The sequence below is a fragment of the Eufriesea mexicana genome, unplaced genomic scaffold, assembly GCF_001483705.2.
Source record: "Eufriesea mexicana isolate 0111107269 unplaced genomic scaffold, ASM148370v2 scaffold1824, whole genome shotgun sequence".
In the NCBI taxonomy this organism is placed as follows: domain Eukaryota; kingdom Metazoa; phylum Arthropoda; class Insecta; order Hymenoptera; family Apidae; genus Eufriesea; species Eufriesea mexicana.
This window is the reverse complement of record NW_016909928.1, coordinates 339154-358150: the sequence shown is the minus strand read 5'-3', so window position 1 is coordinate 358150 and position 18997 is coordinate 339154. Positions and strand designations below refer to the sequence as shown.

Sequence of the window (18997 nt, the reverse complement as noted above, 5' to 3'; positions counted from 1 at the left end):
AATGTATATGCATATATTATATATATATCTATATATATATAGCAGCAGATTATGTGATTATAATACAAATTAAATCTAAGTTTTTATATTACCTGTGATAATTAAGATAACTTAATTAAGTGTTTCCTTAAAACTTAATGAATTCTGAATTGCTTTGATATTAAACTACGAATACTTCTTTAAGTAATAAGAAAAATTAAGGATAGACATGAATATCCTTACATATTACAATAGAAACTACTTAATATGTTCAATTAAAAATTAAAATAATAGTTTGTGTTAAATTTTTATTATTATTATAACTTAACTGTTTTTCTTTAGCAATTCAGATTCATAAAATTTATATCTTTTTTTATGCATATAGAGGCTTATGTGTCTAGTGACCTTTCACATACTCAAATGTTTATAATTTGGAAAAATGAGAGGAAACGAAATTGTTCATATAATATTAATTTAATATAAAGAAATAATAATATTATAACAATTGTTTAACTTTTGATCGATGAAGAAATATTTTAAATTTCTTAAAAGTGCAATTTATTCTATTGTAATCATAGTCCTTTACTATAGTTATATTTAATGCTTTCTTTTTTTTATTTTTCATTCTAATTTTGTAATTTATTAATATAGAACTTTTTATTATAGTTTTTACTTTTAACTTAAAATTTTAGTATATATTATGTAAAGCACAATTTTTAATAAATTTTTAGTTGTTAATCTTTCCATTTTTACAAATTTTAAAATTCTACTAGAATAAAAAACGTAATTTATGAAAAGAAAGTATATAGGACATTATTTATAAATTTTCTAAAATTTTACACATTTCAAACAAAGTAATTGTAAAATGATTTTAAGTATGATGGTTTTCAGTATGATTTTTAGTATGATGGTACTAAACACTTTAGCCAGTATATACATAAGTTCTAGTTGGTAATTATCAAGAAAACTTAGGCGCTACCCCCCTTAACAACGACGATTACCAGATGATCCTCCTTAAGTCCCTCATCACTGAGACTTGGACAGGTTCTTTTTAATAATTCTGTAGAGAATGCACAAGGTGGAAACGCATAAAGCACTCCAGTTCCCTCTGTATCTTTGTTAAGTAATGAAATGACACCAGCTGCTTCTTTTTGTTTTAAATATGATACTAAATTGCGCAAGGGTCTAGTCTGCACGTTAGCATCATCGGTAGATATAACTGTACTTGAACCAGCTAATCCTAGGAAAATAGCATGTGAACTAGAAGTTTGAATTCTCTTTGACACATCATCTAATTTTGGTTGATCTAAACGTAATCTTTGTGTAATTCTTAACATGTGTTTTCCATCTTCATCTTTCATCAAGGCCTCAATTATTTCTGTATCACCATCAGTTAAATGAAATTTAGCTGGAAACAGAGAATTCTTTAAGATTAATGCTCCTTGCCAAACTGCTATTGATTTTCTTGCCACTTCAGGTAATGTTCTAGATGTAGAAAGCATTCCACTGTGAGTATTCTCTGAATCTGAATCAGAATCAATTTGTCTTCTACGCGGAGATCTTGATCTTGATCTATCTACACCAGGTTCTCTTGATAAAGACCGACGTAAACTTCTTGGTGTTTCATATTCTAATTCTGGAGGTGGTCTGCGACTAGACCAATCAGCTTCTTCTCTCATATAACTTTCTGGGTAAGTTCCACGATATCCGCCTCTTCCTCCACCCCTTCTTTCATGCCATGGAGCAGATCCTCTACCTCTAAATCCTCTTGGTCCATAGCCAAAATCACTATCTGGTCCATAAGGATCATAAGAAGGTTCATAATCTACTGGTCTTGGTCTAAATTCTCCACTTTCTTCTGGATAAGGTCTTGGTTTAAATCCAAATCCAGGAGTTACATCTGCAAAATCAACTCTCAGTCTTCTATCTGGCCCACCTAAGGGAAATCCTCTCATTTCTTTTACAGCAGCTTGAGCTGCATCAATCGAATCATATAAAATATAAGCATTATTATCGCCTTTAATATAATCAATTTTTTTTATTGCTCCAAATCGATCAAATTCTCTTTCTAGCTGTGGAACTGAAGTCCATGGTCCTAAACCGCCAACCCAAATTCTTGTAGTAGGTGTAGCTTTTCCATAACCAATTTTACACTGGAATTTTCCTATGTATTGTCCAGAAAGTTCAACTTTACATCTATGTGCCATATCCAATGTCTGAAATCTGACAAAAGCATAAGCATTTCCTGTTCCTGGTGGGGGTCTTTTGATATCAACATCATCAACAATTCCATATTTACTAAAAATTCTTCTTAATTCTTCTTCTGTAATATTAATTTCTAAGTTTCCTGCAAAAAGTGTTCTTGTTGCTAGTGGGTCATCTTCTGGAGAAACATGATGTAAATAATTGGGAAATTTATCTTTTTTATTTTCCACACGCTCAAACCCATGAACTGGATGTCGTATCATCATATGTCTGGGAGGACCATAATGATGTGGTGGACCAGGATGAACATGAGGTGGACCATGATGAATTGGTGGTCTAACAAATTCATGATGAGGAGGAGGAATTGCTTCGCGCCTCATTTCTCTATGTGGTGGAGGCAACCCAACAGGAGGTCCATAAACTCTTTCATATCGTTCTAAAGGTCTATGCCTATCTGTTGGACCAGGACTTCTGGCATAATATCTTTCATAATCAGGTGGTGTAATTGATCTTGGACGACGATAAGTATCAGGTCTTTCATAAACTGGTTCAACAAGTGCTACCTTGTCATACATAATAATTCTTGGTTTTGCATGCTTAGCATCTCTGGCATCTTCTGAACTTCTGAAGCAAACATATGCAACACGTTCATCTAATTCATGAGAAATTCGAATAGAAAAATCTCCAAATTTTTTATATTCTCTATAAAGAGTATCTTTTATCACTTCATCACTTGCTTTTGGATGAATTGAACTGATACAAAGCACTTTGTAGCTATATGGACGTTCTGGAGGTAATTCTCTGGGTGTTCTTAAATAATCATCCCTATGAGAACTTGATTCTACATAACGAGCATGAGAAGAGGCACGTGTTGGAGGACTAGGACTTCTTGCACCTCTACTACGTCGACGGATTCTTTCAGGAGTTATTCGTTCATCACTAGAATCATCATATCTGTAAATTAATTAAAAAATCTCTAATAACATTAAAATATTCTCTATTATAACATAGAATAAAGTCTTTCAGTAATTTATAATATAAATTTTTTAAGTAACATAAGATACATCTATTCTAGTGAAAAACATGAAACACAAAAATTATACTTCATTTAAATTTTTTGAAATAAATTTAAAAACATGAAAAATATTTACCGTCCCATCGATGATCTGCTTCTTTTGACGCGCGGAGGAGGAGTGTCACGACTAGAGCTCCTTTTCATATTGTTGCGGATTTTAACCGTGATCTTATGTCGATCGTCACGCGGAATCCCAATCATCAACGCTGCTTAACACGGCAAAGCCGAACGAATGGCGAAGAAAAAAACAAAGGAACAATAATTACACAAAGATTATTCAGTTTGAATCAAGCCGTCATTCACGAAGTCTTTATCCTTCTCAATGAGCACAAAATGGCGACTTTCTTCTTTCTTTAGTTAACTTCCGGAATTTCTTTGCAAGCTAAAGTAAATTCTATAAAGGTCAAATTAAACGTTTTTATTTTGCACTTCCTAAAATTTTTTAATTCTTTTTAATTTAGTTTGTTGTTTCTAAATTATATTTGTTTTGATTTCTTTGTATGTATATAGTACTACTACTTGCATGTGCAAACTATTGATTCGCAAATTGATGTGCAAGTATGCTTCCGTCGACGCAACGAGAAGATCCGCTCAACGACATTTATTGAAGAAATACAAACTTTTCTTTCTAGAGGGCGTTACAAACACATTAGTAGTTTTACTATATTACGAAAGAGTGCGTATTACAAGAAATTTTATTGGTTGTATAAAATACATGATAGATAATTTTACTTCAATTTTATTTTACTTTATAAATAAATAAGAATAAATGAATTTGAATTCTATAAAAAGAATAAAGTATATCCATATTATTACAAATATGGTATAGATTGAAATCTAAACAAATGTTTACTTACTTGAAAAATAATTGTCAGTAAATTTTCATGTTGTAAATGAAACAAATGGTTAATCAAATTTAAACTATAGTTATTCTTAACTATAATTTGTTTTTTTAATAAAAAATATTTCAAATAAATTTTCGATAAAAGTTAATTTTTTTCTTATGGAGATGAATATCTATATAATTTATAAAATATAAATGTATAACATATGAATAATATACGATCATTCAAAATTATTTGATATAATTAAATTCCAAATAATATAAAATAATTGTAAAATTCTCTGCCTTTAAAATTATTTGTGCGTTTCCCACAATATACAAATATACGAATTTAATATTGTATTTATAAACACAGATTAAATGTTTTCAGCATATTCATTATGAATAATGAATTAGGAATTTGTCATTTTTAATTAGCAATATTAAAGAATTAACTGATAGTAATTACATTTATGTTTCCTTATAATGATAAGTTGTTGTCTATATAATATTAATTTTAATGAAATATTGTGAAAGCTGTTAAAAAGTTGTCATAAAAAGTAATTACATTATTGATATTCAAGTCATTCATGTTTCATCGTAATAACAATTTTTAAATACTAATAATTTTAATTTCCTTTAATTTTTTTACTAGATAAATATGTTTCCTTTATCATGTAAGAATATTCAAAATTATGTAGAATAAAGTTATTATAAATCACTTATTATTCTTATTAATTGTAAAAAGTTCGTTATTATAGGAAAATTTATGAATTATTTACCTTACTGTGTTTTTTTCGAAGTTGTTAACTTTTTCCATAAATTTTGTAATAAAACTTTATTTTATTTGATGATAATGTAACTCTGAAAAGAATTGATTTTATCGTAGTACTTAATACCCTTGACTGTATAATTTTTTTTAGATATTTAAATTAAAGTTACAGAACTTAAGTAATATACATAACAATATATATTTTAATAAATTCAAAATTGAAAAAATAAACTAGTATGAGTTTAAAAAATGAAAAATTATAATAAATAGAAATTTATAGAACAAACTAAATACAATGCTTATAATTAGATATTATTATATTATTCTATTTTATCATATAAGATATTATTATATTATCATAATTTATCATATTATTTTCATAAAACGTAACAGATGTATATAATAAAGAGAGAAAAATGTATAATCTGCGTTAATGTTGAAATTATGTATAAAGAACTGGAACACATCCAAAACTGAAATGGATTAATAAACTACTATTATTACTATAACAAACTAAATACTAGTATATAAACTGTTTATGATTATAAAATCTTATATTACAATGTTTTTTATTAAAATGATATACAAAGTTGATTACAGTAATTATTTAAGGAAGCATGTATTAAATCCTCTTAATAGATTCGAACATTATATTAAAAAATTGTTTCATAAATAAATAATAATGAATAGTTAAACATATATAACAAAAAAGAGATATTATTTAAAAAGTAAAACAAATGACTATACATAAAAAAAACTATTTAAAGAACTGAAATCATTATGCTATTGATGATATAAGATATAACTAGTCCATATGTGATACTTGTGTACCAATCTATGATATTATGAAATAATTTATGATTATATATCTATTTATAATTAAAATATCAAAAAGAAAAGGTCACCAATATTATAAAATATTTTAAAAACATCAGAGTATATATTTTTCCGACGTAAATAAATATTTTAACAAAAATTTTGTTGAGACTTGAAATAGTTTTAAAAAAATAGGTCAAAATATATTCATTTTCTATTTTATTTTGAATGTTTCATTTTAAATATTTCAAATGATTCACTTTCATTTTAGAATGTTGCAAACTAAAACTATAATTTGCAATTACTAATTACAGACATTCTAATAAAGTTTAGTTTGGCAAAGATATGTAAGTTTTCAAGTAATAAATGATATTAATAATAAAGGAATATTAAATATATAAAAAAAATATATGTAAAAAGATAATAGTATGCTATATAACAAATGCTATGCTATAAAAGAAATAAAAAATAATAATTATATCATACAATTAAAATATACTCTTTTATATGTTTATCATATTTATTATTATAAAAGTTTATTTTCTGTTTGTTTCATAAATTGTTTTGCCTTTCTTTCAAACTTTTCTCTATTCAATTTATATTCTTGGGCTATATCTGCCATCAAAGGATCATCAGGGTTTGGATTTCCTAATAAACATTGTATAGCATCCAAAAGATTTCTTAATCCAATAGTTGGTTTCCAACTACCTTTTGGTGGCATATTTAAAAGATTCATGCAAATACGACCTTTGTTATCAATATTTGGATGATAAATAGGTGTTTGAAAATTTATCCTTGGTGGTTCAAATGGATATTGTTCAGAAATATCTATTGACAATTGAAAAATGTATCCACTATATGGACTTTCCTTTGGTCCAATAATTGTTGCGACAAAATTTTCAAAATTATCAGATTTTGGATAACAAGAAATGCCTTCTATAGGATTTTGATTAAGTCTTTCAAATTCACGTTTCAATCGAATGGATCTCTGCATTATATCACCTTCAATAAAGAAAAATATTTTTCAATATTATTTTACACTTACAATTTAACGTTAAGTTTAATATTAACGAATTTTTATTTATTATTATACATATCATAATTAATTTTTCTATTAGTACCAAATTTTTCTATGCTTTTAAATATGATTTCATGTTTTTGAATAACAAATAATTAATTACATATATTAAAAATAATTAATTGCGATTATTTATCCGCGGTTGTTATTTACATTTATGGACATTTTATTTATATTTCTTACCTATTTAAATTATACACAAATTTTATATTTTAGTTATTTAGATGTAATTATATTTTGATATTTTTTACAAATTCACTCGTTAATGTAACAGCTTTCTTTTAAAATTTCTAATCGTTCAATTACATTCGATTACTTTCAAAACTTAATACATATACATGTACTTTTCAAATTACATACTATAATCAAAAAATATGAAGAAAGGAAACTTCAATATTAGATTATATATGACTTAAAATAGGTCCTTTATTCAATTTTTACTATTGGACAGTGAAAGTTATATACATCATTAAAAACAATAAAATATTTTAATATATAAAATTAGCATAATTTTAATTATATTGTACTATATATTTCTGAAATAGATATAGTTGAATTTATATCTTTTATTTTTAAAATGTTTAAAATTTTTTAATATCTCGATATAAAATATAATAACATTAATTATATTATGAAAGTTATTTATGAAAAAACTTAAGTATATATTTAGAAATTATGTATTTTTTGTATTATTTCAATTGATATCCTGATAAGCTATTAAATAAATACCGTTATGTAGTATTGTAAATTCATTGATTTACTATTCTTAGTCAAAATGGCGAAGGTTATTGTTATTAGGTTAATATTATTTGTTTTGTAAAACATTCTTGGGGTAAATTTTACCTGTGGGAAACCTTCTTTTGTTTCCTTCTTTTTATTTAAAGGAACTCATCAAATGGAATTCAGAAATACCACTTTTAATATTAAGAATCTACTTATTTGTTCAAAAATTATAGCTGTAAAAAGATTACAAAATTTTAATAAATTTTCTAATCGTAAACTATACTACTTGTTGTATTATATGTCTTTCGTTTATCGGGACATATCTCGCGTAAAACAATAAATCATTCTACAAAAATTAAGAATAGTAAAAAAATGAGAGTAATATAATTTAGAAAAATATTGCGTCGCTGTCGTTTCGGACGAGATTTTTTATCTATAATATCTATTGGATAACTCTTGTAGAACTTACCTCTCTGAATATGAATTCGTAAACAAAATTGCTTCATTATCTTAATTTTCAAAAAATATGAGTTTTTCCAAAAAACGCGTGATTTTTTGCTAAAATGAATTACATGAAATCTAAAATATTTATAAATATTTATAAATAAAATAATTAAAATATTTATTAATGTCCTTTATTATAATTATTTATGCTCGTGAATAGTTGCAATTGGTCAACAAAGTTCTTTATTCAGCATGAATTTGCTATAGGGTATCTATTTTGTAGATTTTTTCGAAGAAGAAATCATCCAGAGAAAATGTCGGAATGATTCTTAATGTTGACATGGCGGCAAAATATACATTTGCGACGGGTAAGCTGTGTTTTACCGACACGCAGTCATTGTTCACGTATTTAGACTCGGCAGTACTTAATTTTTATACTTTTAGACACTCTTAATCAGAGATCAAAGGTTTTATTGTTATTTATCTTACCAAAATGTAGATATCTCTATGTTAAACACTATTATGACAGAAGTTATTTTAACATTATATATTTAAATAAATTTAGACATTTTTTTAAATATTAAAGTAACCATAACATTTTGTTATAAACTGTATATAATTTATTTTAAATACTTGAAGAACATAAATTATTTCATTAAAATATACCAGATCTTTTTAAGGTAGTTACATAATATTGAATATTATGTAGTTATATAATAATTTTAAAATATCTTTTAGTTCTTGCTTCTTCTTAAAGAACTCTTCTTTCTTGTCTTTGCCTTTTTTTCATTTTTTAATTTTATCAAAACTGTTGTATTTTCTTTTTTGGTTTTTATACTGTTTATCTCACCCATGTGTGTCTCACCCATTTTTTTGTTTTCTGTTTCACTGTTTTTTTTGCAGATGTTTACATGTAGTACACATTATATTTATTCTTTGTCTGTCTCACCTTCGTGTATTCTATTTTCTATCTTTGTTATATATATATAGGCTTTTATCATTTCTTTCAATATATTCTAAGTCTATTCTTTCATCCATTGTAAACTCTTCTATTTTATATTATCTTTCTGTCTCTAGTTTCTATTATTACATATGTTACTATTGAGAAATTTTGTTTCTTTATAAATATGTAATGTAAGCTTTTTTGTCATTTTTTTTATTTACATATAGTATATTTGAAACTTTGTCCTATATCCATTGTAATAGTCCTCTACCTTTTTTAATTGCAGATTATAACTTTTCAGCCCCCTCCCCGCCTTTCTATGATTCAAACCTATTGTTTATCCATAATTCTTACACTCATATTCTTCCTCAATAAATATTATATCACTGTTTTTATCTCCCCCAGATTGTTCAAAATTTTAACCAGATTTTCTATATATATATATATTTTTTTTTTATTGACCATTTGAAACTTCATATGAGGTTTGCTTCTGTAGTATAAATATCTATAATGATTATATAATATTTAAATTATGGTTATGCAATAAGTTATGTTACTTTAAATTTTAAGGTTACAATTTTTCAAGAACATGAGAATATATGAACAAACTGGTATATTTGATTCTGTAATTAATAAATCTAAACTTAAAGGAAGACTTTCTATATATAATTTCTTTGCAATCTGCTAAGTTGCACCCATCTTTTATTTTTAATTTTTAATATTCTTTTCACTATATTTCTTATTGTTTCATAAAATAATTATTTGTATGAATTATGGTTTATAGCCATTTCAACATTTCTTGTACTAAAGTCATGATGGTTGCAATATCAATTTTTTTTTATTCAAACTTTAATATTATTTTTATTTTTTCAATGTTGAAGAGGATAATATTAAAAATAATTTTAGTAGTTATACAAAACGAAAAATTCTTTCAGTGAAATTCTATCCATTCTATGGAATTAAAAGTTAATAGTACAAAAAGTGATAGATTAGTTATAAAAAGATACAGTTCAATAAAGAAATACAGCTATTTAAATAATCCACTTGCTTGTTACTTTTTGCTCTTATCTTTTTCTGAATGTAGTGTAGTAAAATAATAATTGGTACAGTAATTATTCAAAAAATCATTAGAAAAATTATTCTCAAAAATCATAGTAGGTTACTATTTAGCAAAAATAAAAAATTTTTGAAAATAATTTATGATAAAAATTATGGGAAAGAAAATATTCATTTACAATACAATACCTATGATCTAAAGAATCAGAAATTATTTTATTAATTTATTTTACAATTTGCAATAATTTAGTTAAATATAATAAAATAAGGTTTACGCATCTTTTGTGTAAGTGAACAAGAAATGATTTTTTATGCAAAAACAAATTAGAAGTTTAAAATAAAATTTTTCCACATCAACCTAAAGTTTCGAAAAAATCGTATCGAATATCAATTTATTATATTGTATCATTCAGCACACCAATGCGCCGTCAATGTACCGTCAATAGTCATTTCTCTAAATATTTTGCATCTTATCCCTTCATTACTAGACATTTGCTTATTTCAAAATTCTGTTTTGAAGTAACGTAAAATCAAATATTTAATATAATTTTCTTACTAGCAGAGGGTCTAATGATAAAAAGACTTTGGATACTAACAGTATTATATACTAAATTTAAGACAATAAGAAAATGCTCCGAATAAAATTATTTCAAACATCGCATAATATTATGTAAAGTTCGGTACTATTATAAAATTTTTATATTTATTAACTCGATACTGATAGACAAATTATTTTAATAAATTTAGCACATGTTAACTTACGTAAAGTCATATATTATTTATTTGGCCTATGTAATTTATTTTAACTATTTAGAAAATTGTTTGAACTTTATATTCATTTATATTAATTTTTTACAAATACATTAGTATAATATAATAACAATAAAATGTTAATCATTTACTATTTTATTTATTTATTAATTGAATCATTGATAACCAGCATGTCAATTTGTGCGTAATATGAAAATGCATTTAATTTAATACCTTCTTTCAAGAATTGAAAAATAGAAGAAAACAAAGAGTAAAAGATATTTACCTATGTAGATGTAGAGCAAAGTCGGTTTTTGTTTTTATATTAAAATTATTATATATTTATATTTTAATCCAAAATAAGAATCAGGGAAAACGTTAAAATACAGACTGAGTAACGACTATAGAATACAATGTTGTAACTGTGCTACTAGATTTTTTAAATTTTATCTATTAATAAACACAACAATCTATCGTTTGAACTCATTATTTTCAGAACTGTCTAATAGAAAAATAAATTCTTTCTCGTATTGTTTAGAAGTTAACTCGATTCGAACGCTAAATGTTGACTATATACTACAATTTTTATCATAAAAAAATAATGATACCCAATTCCAATACAAAAAAATTTGATCGACACTAATTTGGTCGGTACTTCACAACAGGATGGTCGACACTACACGACAAATCTATGATAATATAATATATATGTATCATGACATTCTTAATAGATTAGAGATACTTATAAGAAAAGATTAAATTCATTTACTAAAAGATAAAATATAAATTCTGAAAAATAATTTTCAATGTATGGGAATATAAACATATTCGTGTAACGCTTTATAAAATCAAAAAGCAATGGACACACAATAATTATGTTACATGTGCTACTAGATAAGTTTATTTTTGTAACAGAAGTGCTAATATCTAATAAGAGAAGCGAAAACTAGCTTTGGTCGTAAAATGCTGAAGATAAAAGATGAAGAATATTTTAGAATTAATTTTATATATTTTTATAAATCAGTCTATTTAAAAATTATAATTATACCTTTTTTAAAATGGATCTTTATATTTTAAACTGGTCTAATTAATGTGATTTTCTAATCATTGTGGAAAGGTATTAAGATATTTATACTTTAAAACTTCTAATTTAAAAGTTATTATTGTTTAGAATTTGTTAAATTATTTTGTATCTATATGTTTCATGTTTAAATTAATACCGTGTAGGTGTTGCACTGTATGTAGATCAGCAGCAGTTAAAAGAGACGACAATTCCTTCTCGCGGTATACATGGAATAATGTTAATACCGGCGGTCTATTAATTTTTTTAGGCTAATAATTCAATAACGTCTTAATGAAAATACATATTTAGGTAATGTTTGGAAAACGTCTCAATACTAGCTACAAAAATGTATAATAAAAAATATAGGATTCCATTTACAAATATAAATGTGACTTTCGCAAGATACGCCAAGGTCATCTCCAGATGAAACAATTATTATTACGATATGTCACCTTTTAAATTCTACAATTTATACCTGAAATATTTTTTGGTATTTCTGATATTTACAAACATAATCCCGTGTAGACACTTAAAATGAACATACTCTATGTATTATCTTTAATTATTATCCAACCTTTCTTGTAATGTAATTCTCAAATTCTTATTATTCTAATTGACAGAAACTATATTTCAATTATTTTGAAAATTATTTACGTTTACTTACTATAATAACAAGTAAGCAATTAGCAATGTTAACTTTAATCATTTTATCTTTATTCAATTGTTTTTGTATGTTTACTTTTGCACCTGCATATATGTTTTGAGCCGCAATCCTGACAAAAGTTGTGATTTCCTAAAAATTCTTGTCTTTTAGCATTAACTTTCAAATTATTTTGCAATATATTATATCTAAATAAACAAGTTTACTCATAGTTCCTTAATTATGTATAAATTATTTATATATGCCATTTGTAATATTTATATTTATTTTGTAATACTTTTTTGTAAAATTATTAGTTTATGTAGTTATATTTAAAATCATATATATTTTAATTTGAATTGAAACTTTATACAAGTGATTATATTTTTTAGATCAATTCCTTATTCATAAGTCCTTCAGCAATTTATTATACCACCCTATATACACATGTATTGTATAAATAAATAATAATTAATATAATTAAATTATCATAATAAGAATTGAACATTTCAAATAATCATTTTTAAGTTCCTTAAAATATTTTAATTCTTATAATATTACATTAGTATTATTTTTTTAATCATGTTTTGCAATTTATTGTAATCTATTACATTTTTTTATCAATATACTACATTAGTTTTTTAATATTGTCCATCATACTTATCAACAATAATTTGTCAGAACAAGATTTACAATTTAGAAGTTTATTCACGCGTTGTATCAATGCAAATACATACAATACAATTACAATAATATTGTAATTGCAACCATCAATAAAAGTAGAAACTTTTAATTTAATATTTGTAAGGAAATTAATTTATATTGATTACATGTATTGTGATATTTAAAAAAAGAACATTTTATTTTTTCCTTAATTATAATATTCATATGAATCTTTAGAAAGATAAATTCTTTTTGAAATTTTAGGTAATCAGCACTAACAATTCAAAACCATATATACAATTACATTTATAATTTTAAACAAACTTTGAATATGATGTCTACATACTTATCAATATTACACATTTTATTATATTATTTATTATATTTTATACAACTAAATTTCTGATAATATAACATAAAAGAATTACAACATACAATAATTTTAAAAAATTATATTCAGTAAGGTTTATTAAGACTCAAAAATGTTAGTCATTATTATTTTAAATATTTTTTGAATATGTATATTTATATCTATAGTATTTATAAGCTGCTTAATTATCAATAATTGTAAAACAAACACCAAAAATCTATCATTGACGAAGTCTTGTTGCATAAAGTTTGCAAACTAAAAATAATTATATTATTAGAACAGTATTATTCATTCTCACAGTATTCAGAATCTTAAATACATTTCTATGGTTAGTTATATTTATTTCATACATTAATTAACATATTAGAAATGTCTTTATTTTTCTTACTTTTCATATTTTTATTAAGTTCCTGTTTATGCCAAAAATGCTCCATAGTATTTATATACAGTACGTAATATAAAAGTAACCTAACAAATTTCGTGATGAAATAATTTACAAAATATAAGTTTTATACATATTGATTCAATCTTTGTACTAATTGTTATGTATCATAAATAACATATAATATAGATAAAATATAGACGGGTTGTTCTACGATAAACATAATTATATGAAAGTGTATGTTTACACGTATGTTTCGTATTTATGTATGTATTATATCGAGTAAAATTACATCAAAAATAATTTCATTTATGTTCTTACAATCTTACAGTTCTGAACAAAATTATTCATATGAGTAAACTGAATTAAAACATATATTTTTTTATATATTCTTTTTCATATGCAGATTAAACAAAAACTTAAATTATAAAATTATTAATAAAATTAAAATTATTATTAACAAGAAACAATAATATATGTAATACATAAAACAAATAATAATAAAAATATATTTTGTAAGTATTTGTAGAAAGACAGAAGATATTGATATAGAATACAAAATACAATCTATCATCATTACTTCAAACGTTTAACTGTCATTTTCAAATAGAAGTACAGCTTTTTATGCTACAGAATCAAACAGTAACTGATTTTAGTCAATTCGTAGATAAAAAGGTAAAATATAGTAAGATATAACAAATAAGGAGAGAATTAAATTTACGTAGCAGAAATAAATAATATTATAAACTTGTCTAAATTCTGAGGAAAAATCATTTTATTCTAAAATAGGATGTGAAGTGATTATATCAATTATCATTTGTTCAAAGTGGTTGTTATCCAAAAACATATGTAAGTAAATTATTATTCATCAGGAATTAGTGAAGAAGTTTAAAAGTTAATACTTTATAATGAGCGCTATATATTTTATACGATAAGATACTTCTATACAGAAAGAACTGTATATATAGATAAAATAAATCAGAAAGATGGAAAAAATTTATACTAAATTTTATAACAAAGAATTTCAAAATTTTGGCAAAAGTATTGTTCTGTGATGAAAGAAGATTTAGCCCTTTGAAATCTTATGTCCAGTTGGAGTTGATATTCTGTTTCATTCGATTATTCTTAATTTTTATACATAAAATATAGCCCTTTGTATTTTAATTTAATTTGACAAAAGTATGTCAGTATAACTACTTTATCAATTAGAAAAATATGAAAATAAAATCAAGTTTTGAATACCATTCTCAAATAGGTTCTTAACTATTAACCAATTAAAATAAAGCATTGAATGTAATTTGAACCACAAGGAGTTAATATATTTAAATTAAGTAGTAGAATGCTTGGAAAAGACAATACAAAATGAATGTAAATAGTGATACAATTGCTATATCTAGATTCGAAGAACTTGTTCATTAAGGGTATTATCTACAAACATGGATATATAAGAAGAAAAGTTTTGAAAAAATGTAGAAAAACAAAATTTTATGAAAAATTCTATCTTTTATTTTGTATGGTATTATCATTTTAAGCATATTATGTATATAATCATACTTTGGACTCATACCTTATATTGATTTCAGAATTATTGACATAAACTAAAGAATATGCCAGTTTAGATTGACTGATACATATATTAATATTTCATTAGATTATGAGACAGATATTTACTTGATGAAAGTAATTACTTTCGATCACTACGAAAGTAATTACTTTCATATATATATGAAATATATTATAAATATATATGAAGTTTAATATATATATTTGTAATAGAAATACATAGTTAAATATGAAAACATATAGATATCTTTTGTACATATATAGATGTGTATAATGCAATTTTTAATTATGGATAATTTATCTCATAAACTCTATTAATGTTGTATGAAGTTTTTTCTATCTTACCTATAACAATTTTAAATTGATCTTTCTTTATTTGCATTAATTAGACTTAAAATATTTTAACTAATTCTAATTAATTCAGTTCCTTGTAATTTTGAAACAGATAATAATTTCAATTTTTGAAATGATATGATTATGTATCTAAAGGCTTTTAAAAATACAAACAGTAATCCAAGATTTGTAATTTAATTTTCATATTATAAGAACATTAGTTTTAAATAATTTAAAATACTAAAATAGCATTTTTAAATTGCTATTGATTTTTATTTTTAATTTGCAATCTTCAGTTTCATTTCCATTAAGCATTATAATAATTTGATTCTTTGATACTTTAAATTCTGAAAACTTTTGTATTTCAAGTAACAAAAATATTTGTAATCATCATTTTCTCAAAACAATTCACTGCCTGTAACAATGAAAATAATTTACTATAACTGCATTGACCGGTTATTTTTAGTTTTTTTTTGGAAAAAAATTTGTTGTATTATGTGCTTGTAATATGAAGAATGTGGTTGTAGAGATTGAGTCGTTGTAGAATATTCAACCATTGTTGCATTTATGAATTTTATTTTTAATGATTATTAAGGTAGTAAGTTGAACTACAATTCCATCAGAAAAAGAAATTTAATGGAAAGTTGAAAATTATTGCAAACAAAAATTGTACATTGAAAAGACTGTGTGGCGTTCATATCTTTATAATAGAACTGATGTAACGAAGGTTTGAGGCAGTTTTCTTCTGAATATATATTTAAGTAAAAATAGTAACAATATTTATTTTATCGTAATTCGAAAATATTTTATAACAAATCTTTTATCAAAAAACATTTTCTTATTACTATTTGTATTGTTAAAATTATATTTATGAACGAGTAAATGAATTGTATATGATAAATAGAAGAATTTATTAATCATTGGTATCAAGTACAGCATAAGAACGTTTACATCACAAGTTTCTTTGTTATTACTATATTCATTATTGCACATAACCTTATCGTATTTCGATGTATTATCACATATAATACTATTTAGAATAACTAATTTTTTTCAGCTTCTATGCAGTTTTCCAGTTCCTCCTCTAGTCTTTCTTTTATGTGTCTTTCAAATTCTCTTGTATAATTACACACTTCTGGATTGTTTTCTCTCTTAAGATCTTTCTCCAGTTGTTATTTATCTCACTGTTCACTTTCTTCAATACTTAATTGTTTCTCCACCTTATCAATTAATTCTTCTTTTATTAGTTTTCTCAATTCTTGACATGATCAAGTATGTTGTAAATTTTCCTTTTTTTTATTGCATAGCTTACAATTGTCGCCCTTAAATATTTTGTTTCTTTTTCTATTAATGTTTCCACATCTCACTTGTGCCCATTATCTTTGTGTATTCATTTTACTTTTCTATTCTTCCAATATTCTTTTCGCGTCCATTGTTTCTTAAGTTCCTTATAGTCTGGCTAATAATTTAATTTTTGACTTTTGTTCCAATTTCTCTGAGCTAGTTAGTACTCCCTAATTTTCAATGCATCTTCTATCCATTCCTTTAATTCTCCTTTAATTCTCCTATTCATCACTGTCTTGTCCTAATATCACGAGTACTTGTTCGTCTGCTATTTCCTTTACTGTTTGCTTTTTCTAGCTCCTTCAGTTTCCTGTTTTTTTTTTCTTTCTTTTTTAATTAATTTTTTCAGTTTCTCTTAATCCTTTCCTCAAAGATATCGTTGACAGTCACTGTTATTTCACGATGCGTTACTATTACTCTTCACGATGACCTTTGTGATGCTTAATCGAGTTTCCTGCTCTCTTTTTTGCTTCTACTTGAATTTTCGGTTCTCCGTCCTTTAGATGTACATATTAGTACAGAGTGTTGCTATTTATCCTCATGACCATTTTACGTAGTTTTCTCTCATTCTTTTCATTGTCGAAAGCCACGCGGAAAGCCACGAATGCAATTTCACCCTTTTCTTTTCAATCTATTTCTGATAAGCGAGTTTATCACAAATATGTGATCTCTCGTCGTTATTTCACTTTTGAATCTACATTAGCTCTGTCCTATCTTTTTATGTCGCTTTAATCACTGTCTTGATATTTTCTACTACATTCGTTAATATCTTGTATTCCATATCCAACAATGCTAATAATGCTAATCCTCTGCAGTTTCTCACATCCTTTTCATCTGCTTCTTTATAAATTGGAAATATTTTTTCCAACGTCCAGTTTTAACATATTTTCCTCTCTTTTTGTAGATCTTGAGGGATTTCGTAAAAGATTTTTCCCAGTTTCATGGGCAATTTTTGAATAAATTCGATTTTTTCTCCATCTTTTTAATCACCTTTATGAATTCTTCTCATCGGATTTCTTCGTTTAATTTCTTAATGTTGTCATCTTCTCTTCTTATTTCTTCTGAATCCTTTCCTTCCGTTCCCACCAAGGGTTGCACGGTTTTCTCCTGTTCTATTTCTCTACTTATAAGGGAAGATCTTCAACCTGGAAATTGAATAAATTTTGAAACTTTGAGGATATATATGTAGATATGTATTATGCAATTTTATTATGGTACGAAATTTCACTTTAAGGGGCTGAAAATTAACCCTTAAATTGAACAGTTAAGTTAATATAAGGGATAGAGGAAAATAAAGGAAAGTTGTTATTACTTAATATCTAAATGTCCCTTCTTGTCTTCTTATTCACCGAGTTCATTAGTCTACTATCAATGAGTGTACGGAAAAAATACACGAGATAATATAGCGCGAAAGAATATAATTTATTACATTTCTGTACTTTGTGATGCGAACTGTTTCCTATGAAATATTGCTCCTCGTAACTCTTGCGAGTGATACAATGAGATCGAAGAATTTTGTGTTTTTCGACAAATACAATTCAGCAATGCAATCTTTCGTACTTATTAAAAAAGAAAAGATATTATTTATGTAGTTCATAATTATTTTAACTATTAGAATTCTAGGAAAAAGATAAAAAATTCAAAAAAACATTGATTTTTGTTTATAATTCTTTCTTAGTTGTTTAAACAATTAAAATATCATTTAACATCTGCCAGATTTACACAAAAGAAGTAACTTTTGTTTAAAAACTTTCGTTCTATCTCGTACAGTTTAAGAATTATAGCAATATAACTCAAACTTAGTCGAATGTTTAAGGGTTAATTTTCACCCCTTAAAATGAAATTCCGCACCAAGGAAAAGTTGCATAACGCATACCTACATATATTCCCAAATTTTCAAAAATTGTCGAATTTCTAGGTTGGGGATCTTCCCTTGTTAGTAACGAACAAAGGTGTCACAGCCAATCATCTTTCC

At 24.8% G+C, this 18997-nt stretch overlaps 3 protein-coding genes across 5 annotated transcripts in view; 1 reads left to right on the top strand and 2 right to left on the bottom strand.

Moving 5' to 3' along the window:
- Positions 1-867: 867 nt before the first annotated feature.
- Positions 868-3678, bottom strand: nito (RNA-binding protein spenito). The gene is made up of 2 exons (XM_017902428.1): positions 3336-3678; positions 868-3138 (listed from the first exon to the last, which is right to left on the bottom strand). Exons 1-2 carry the CDS (start codon positions 3458-3460, stop codon positions 948-950), a joined length of 2316 nt encoding a protein of 771 aa, XP_017757917.1. The 5' UTR covers positions 3461-3678; the 3' UTR covers positions 868-947.
- Positions 3679-6196: 2518 nt separating this feature from the next.
- On the bottom strand, positions 6197-6664 carry LOC108549203 (ubiquitin-conjugating enzyme E2 T). The gene has a single exon (XM_017902484.1). The coding sequence runs from the start codon at positions 6662-6664 to the stop codon at positions 6197-6199; it is 468 nt and encodes a 155-aa protein (XP_017757973.1).
- A 1567-nt stretch (positions 6665-8231) lies between these two features.
- The window catches only part of fbp (fructose-1,6-bisphosphatase), a 19459-nt gene continuing 8693 nt past the window's right edge, over positions 8232-18997 (top strand). For 2 of the 3 annotated variants that reach the window (XM_017902454.1, XM_017902451.1), the window contains exon 1: positions 8250-8283. The gene's annotated coding sequence lies outside the window, so the exon portion shown is untranslated. Of the gene's footprint in view, positions 8284-18997 lie in introns of all 3 variants that reach the window. The other variant, XM_017902453.1, reaches the window with a different exon arrangement.